Here is a 6,000-nt window from a genome sequence, read left to right on the forward strand (position 1 = left end):
TTTTACACTTTTTTTCCACAATGCTTTTTTGGGGGAATGGAGCAGTGGAAGTTGTCAGTACTGCATACACAGGGGGGCCCAGAGCAGGGGGAATCTAATGGACAGTCTGGGGTGATCAGTGCAGGGGGGTACAATTACAAGCACCGATCTCCCTCTAGAGGAGGTGAAGTGGCTTTCACCAGCTTCATGGAGAGCCAAAGAGGGAGACTGTCGTGGTGATGGTGCTTGTGATTGGCCCCCCCACCGCACCCATCACCCCCGACTTTCAGATTCCCCCTGCTGCAGGAGGTACAAGGAGCGTCTCATGCAGTGCAGTATCCAAATGGTCAGTATGCCACTGCTGGGCCTATATTAAGGTAGAGGCCTGGAGCTGCAGCTCCAATGGCCCCTATGTTAATCCGGCCCTGCCTCCACCCCAAACTCGCTCCTCCATGTCTTTATGGACCCTGCTTTGTGCACTGGTGCGCAGTCATGTTGGAACAGGAAGGGGCCGTCCCCAAACTGTTCCCACAAAGTTGGGAGCATGAAATTGTCCAAAATGTCTTGGTATGCTGACGCCTTAAGAGTTCCCTTCACTGGAACTAAGGGGCCAAGCCCAACCCCTGAAAAAAAAAAAACAACCCCACACCATAATCCCCCCTCCACCAAATGATCCTCTGCTCCCCTGCCAAACTACTCCCCCCCCCCCTCTGCTTTTGGAGTGGAGTGCCCCCTTATCCTCACATTCAAGGCAGGACATTTGGCCCTTCATCAGTCTTGATGATGTCAGAGGATCTCAGACTGCTGGAGTGCGGGGGGGATAATGAGGCTGCAAGGATCAGTCCTGCAGGAGTGGAGGATCAGGAAAGTAATCATGCTTTTCACAGTCCTGTAGGCATAAACGAGAAGTTAATCCTTGCCGTGTGGGTGCAGCTCCACCATGTTGGGGAAGACTTCTTCATTTTCCATAGTTTAGCTTTAACCACTTTAAACCCCCCCCCCCCCCTTCATTTTTTTCTGATTCGGCACTGCGTTACTTTAACTGACAATTGCGCGGTCCTGCGGCACTGTACCCAAATAAAATTTCGGCCTGTTTTTTTTCCCCTACAAATAGAGCTTTCTTTTGGTGGTATTTGACCACCACTGCGTTTGTTGTTGTTTTTTGTGGGGGGGGGGGGGGGGGATTGTGCTATAAACCAGACTTGGAGACCAAGCTTTTCAGATACATATAAAGCCCTTATTGCTGGATCTTTCTTTTGTAATTTATTTTATTTATTACAGGTACTTGTATAGCTCTGTCAATTTATGCAATGCTTTACATATATATTGTACATTCACATCAGTCCCTACCCTCAATGAGTTTACAATCCAAGGTCCCTAACTCACATTCATATACTGGGGCCAATTTAGACAGGAGCCAATTCACCTACTGGCATGACATTTGAGTGTGGGAGGAAACCAGAGTATCCGGAGGAAACCCACACAGGCACAGGGAGAACATGCAAACTCCAAGCAGTAGCGCTGTTGTTGGGACTCAAACAGACAACCCTGGTGCTGCTAGATGGAAGTGCTAACCACTTAGCCACGGTGCTGCCCCGTAATGGTAGAATTTATGTAGGTAGTCTTTGGGGGGCGCTCAAACCGCGGCATACTTGCCTATTTTTACTTTCCCCATGCTCACCTAGGTGAAAGACGCATGAAATGAATTTGATCTGGAGGGTGCCCCAGCTAAAGCTTTTATATCACCTATATATTCTGATTATAAAGGCCCATTTGGATGCTGAAGCCTATAAAATCATCAAGGAATAGAGATGTAAATTTTCTTTTACTACCATTTGCTCCATTAAATCTATATGAATTTTTAAAACCATCACATTTTCTCCCACAGGGAAGGGACCTTAAAAGTTAGTGACCGAATCATGTGCGTGGATGCCATCTCCCTTCACAATGTGCCCCTCTCGGACGCCCTTGCCATCCTCCGGCAGTGCAGTCAAGAGGCCATCTTCCAGATCGAATATGATGTCGCCCTTATGGGTAAGATACTATCATGCTTGAAGTTGTTGAGATCACCCCATAGTAAAGCAACCACGACCTTCACTTCCTTTCCATATAGTAGTAGAACAACTACTGCTGTAAGGCATTGGTGGTATTTCCTTTTTGGTCCTCGGTGAGCACTTTCGAAACACTTAATCTGCTTGACATATTATGGAGGCACCTGACAAACATTTAGTAGCACTCAAAAGAAAATCACCTGGGTGTAAAGAATCTGACAGCAGACACTGGCAACATGATGGTGGTATGAACAGGGGCAGACTGACCATTTGGCCACTCGGGCACTGCCCGAGGGCCCCCGGGCCACTAGGGGGCCCCATCAGGTTTGCCAGCTTTAGTTAAACCAGGGACAGTATGTAAGGCTCGGTTCACACAGGGGCGACTTGTCCAGGCGACTTAGCCGCCTGACAAGTCGTGCTCCGTTCTGTACTATGGAACCGTTCTAATAGGAGCGAATCAAGTCGCTCCGACTTAGAAAAAAGGTTTCTGTACTACTTTTGGGGCGACTTCAGGTGACTTGCATTGACTTCTATACAGAAGTCGTTTTGCAAGTCCCTGCTGAAGTCGTGTGCAGGTCGCGTCTGTGAGTCGCGCTGCAAGTCGTGCCGCCCCTGTGTGAACCGAGCCTAAAAATCTGTGTTTTTTTTTTACATCTGTCTCTGAAATGTCCCTTACCGACATCCTTTTGGTCTAAAAATCCTGAGATTATAGCTGCCCCACCTCTCCAGTACCTTCTCAGCCAATAGAAACATGTCTGTGTATACTGTGTGGCCCCATAATCTCTGATTGTCTGGGGGCCCCATAATCTGCTATTGCCCGGGGGCCCCATGAGTTGTCAGTCTGCCCCTGGGTATGAACCTCACATAAAAGGAACCGGTTGGAGTTTCCCAGCTCCTGCCCATGCCGTGTCAAGCGGATGATGTGGACAGTGATTGTCAGGCTTCAGGTGACCTCTGACACTCCAGGTAAAGTATCTAGATCAGGGCCAGTTGTCATCCTTTTCCAATTATTGTGAAGCTGTGTTCCTTCTTTGATACTGGCCTCTGATTGTGCCAAATCTGTTTTAATTAATAAATTCAGAATTTTTGATACTCTGATATGATCGATTTCTGTGGCCATAAGTAATTCTTCTCTGGTGTCCTATACACCACGGGGTTTGTTTGTGATATATGCTCTTTAGTTATGGCAACAGCATCCAACGTGGTGAATGATCTATGAATGACCACCTCGCTAGTGGAAGTGGATAAATATGTGCCAAGCCTGCTCTTTTTGCTTTCGTGATCCATTGCTTGCCTTTATCTGGCCCTTGGGGAACTATTCCTTCCACCGATGCAATGCACTATTTCTTCCACTGACACCAATGATGAGGCACTATTCCCTCCACTGACACCAACAATGGAGCACTATTCCTTCCACTGACGCCAACAATGGAGCACTATTCCTTCCACTGACGCCAACAATGGAGCACTATTCCTTCCACTGACGCCAACAATGGAGCACTATTCCTTCCACTGACGCCAACAATGGAGCACTATTCCTTCCACTGACGCCAACAATGGAGCACTATTCCTTCCACTGACGCCAACAATGGAGCACTATTCCTTCCACTGACGCCAACAATGGAGCACTATTCCTTCCACTGACGCCAACAATGGAGCACTATTCCTTCCACTGACGCCAACAATGGAGCACTATTCCTTCCACTGACGCCAACAATGGAGCACTATTCCTTCCACTGACGCCAACAATGGAGCACTATTCCTTCCACTGACGCCAACAATGGAGCACTATTCCTTCCACTGACGCCAACAATGGAGCACTATTCCTTCCACTGATGCCAACAATGAAGCACTGTTTCTTCCACTGACACCAATGATGAGGCATTATTCCTCCCACTGATACCAACAATTGAGCACTATTCCTTCCACTGATGCCAACCATGGGCCACTATTCCTTCCACTGATGCCAACTATGGGGCACTATTCCTTGCACTGATGCCAACCTTGGGGCACTATTTCTCCCACTGATGCCAACCATGGGGCACTATTCCTCCCACTGATGCCAACCATGGGGCACTATTTTTCCCACTGATACCAACCTTGGGGCATGATTCCTCCCACTTCCCACTGATACCAACCATTCCTCCCACTGATATCAACAATGGAGCACTATTCCTTCCACTAATACCAGAGATGGGGAACTAATTCTCCCAATGACACCAAAGATGTCATTTTTTTTACTCCCATTGACCCCCAAGCCTATGTCATTGTTTACTCCCACTGACACTGGGGCATTTTCTACTCCCACTAGCTACAGTCCGATCAAGCAAAAAAAAAAAAGGTGAACAAAGATGGCTCCATTCTACTGGAGATAAAAGCAAAAAGAAAAAGGTGAACAAAGATGGCGCCATTCTACTAGAGATAAAAGCCGATGAAGGCATTGTGAGGGGGGTACAGGGATCTCTGTGAGAGGTTATAAATATCTGGAAGCTTTATACTTGCATATTACTGGACACGCTGGCCCTAAACATAGAAAATATGTCTGACCTTGGGGTTCACTTGAAAGACTTTGTATTCAGATCCAGAGTGACTGGTTCTCTTTTGGACCCAACATTTGATATTCACTTAACACCACTTCTTTAGGTAGCCCTGTTAAGATGTGAGATCTTGAGACTAGTAGAGGTCACAAAAACTTGGCACTCTCCCGTCTCATATCTCGCTACCGTAATGAGAATTATTCGCTATCTCAGGACAGTGCAGGCTGATGGGAGCCAAAAGCCTTTCTCCACGCCGATCTCTTGGCGGCTGGGGCAGGTCGAAGACCAGTGTTCCGATAACACTCGCTAAAAGTCATATAACAGACTGCAGCGCTCCGAGGCACAATCACTCCGCTTCCATCCCATGCAGGAAATTAATTGATTGGACCAGATTCAGCTTTATCTCCATGGATTTACCCGGAAAACGTGTAACCCCTTCAGGACTGGACCTCCAGTGCGCTACGAAGTTTAACGTACAAAATGATTTATCACAAAAAGCTTCATCACGACTGGCTTGTGTGCGTGTATTATTATTATATTAAATATATATATATATATATATATATATATATATATATATATATATACACTACCGTTCAAAAGTTTGGGGTCACCCAAACAATTTTGTGTTTTCCATGAAAAGTCACACTTATTCACCACCATACGTTGTGAAATGAATAGAAAATAGAGTCAAGACATTGACAAGGTTAGAAATAATGATTTGTATTTAAAATAACATTGTTTTTACATCAAACTTTGCTTTCGTCAAAGAATCCTCCTTTTGCAGCAATTACAGCATTGCACACCTTTGGCATTCTAGCTGTTAATTTATTGAGGTAAGCTGGAGAAATTGCACCCCACGCTTCTAGAAGCAGCTCCCACAAGTTGGATTGGTTGGATGGGCACTTCTGGCGTACCATACGGTCAAGCTGCTCCCACAACAGCTCAATGGGGTTCAGATCTGGTGACTGTGCTGGCCACTCCATTACCGATAGAATACCAGCTGCCTGCTTCTGCTGTAAATAGTTCTTGCACAATTTGGAGGTGTGTTTAGGGTCATTGTCCTGTTGTAGGATGAAATTGGCTCCAATCAAGCGCTGTCCACTGGGTATGGCATGGCGTTGCAAAATGGAGTGATAGCCTTCCTTATTCAGAATCCCTTTTACCCTGTACAAAGCTCCCACCTTACCAGCACCAAAGCAACCCCAGACCATCACATTACCTCCACCATGCTTAACAGATGGCGTCAGGCATTCTTCCAGCATCTTTTCATTTGCTCTGCGTCTCACAAACGTTCTTCTTTGTGATCCAAACACCTCAAACTTGGATTCATCCGTCCACAACACTTTTTTCCAGTCTTCCTCTGTCCAATGTCTGTGTTATTTTGCCCATCTTAATCTTTTTCTTTTATTGGCCAGTCTCAGATATGGCTT

General features: G+C 46.3%; 1 protein-coding gene across 1 annotated transcript in view; it reads left to right on the plus strand.

Annotated features, from left to right (window-relative positions):
* The window catches only part of GRIP2 (glutamate receptor interacting protein 2), a 293,045-nt gene that overhangs the window by 197,172 nt on the left and 89,873 nt on the right, over positions 1-6,000 (plus strand). Inside the window, exon 7 of the mRNA XM_077451617.1 lies at positions 1,868-2,013. Within this exon, the coding sequence (XP_077307743.1) occupies positions 1,868-2,013 (146 nt within the window). The remainder of the gene's footprint in view (positions 1-1,867; positions 2,014-6,000) is intronic.

Source organism: Lithobates pipiens, unplaced genomic scaffold (assembly GCF_037356315.1).
Source record: "Lithobates pipiens isolate NorthernLeopardFrog02 unplaced genomic scaffold, aLitPip1_a1.2 Scaffold_23, whole genome shotgun sequence".
Taxonomy (NCBI): Eukaryota; Metazoa; Chordata; class Amphibia; order Anura; family Ranidae; genus Lithobates; species Lithobates pipiens.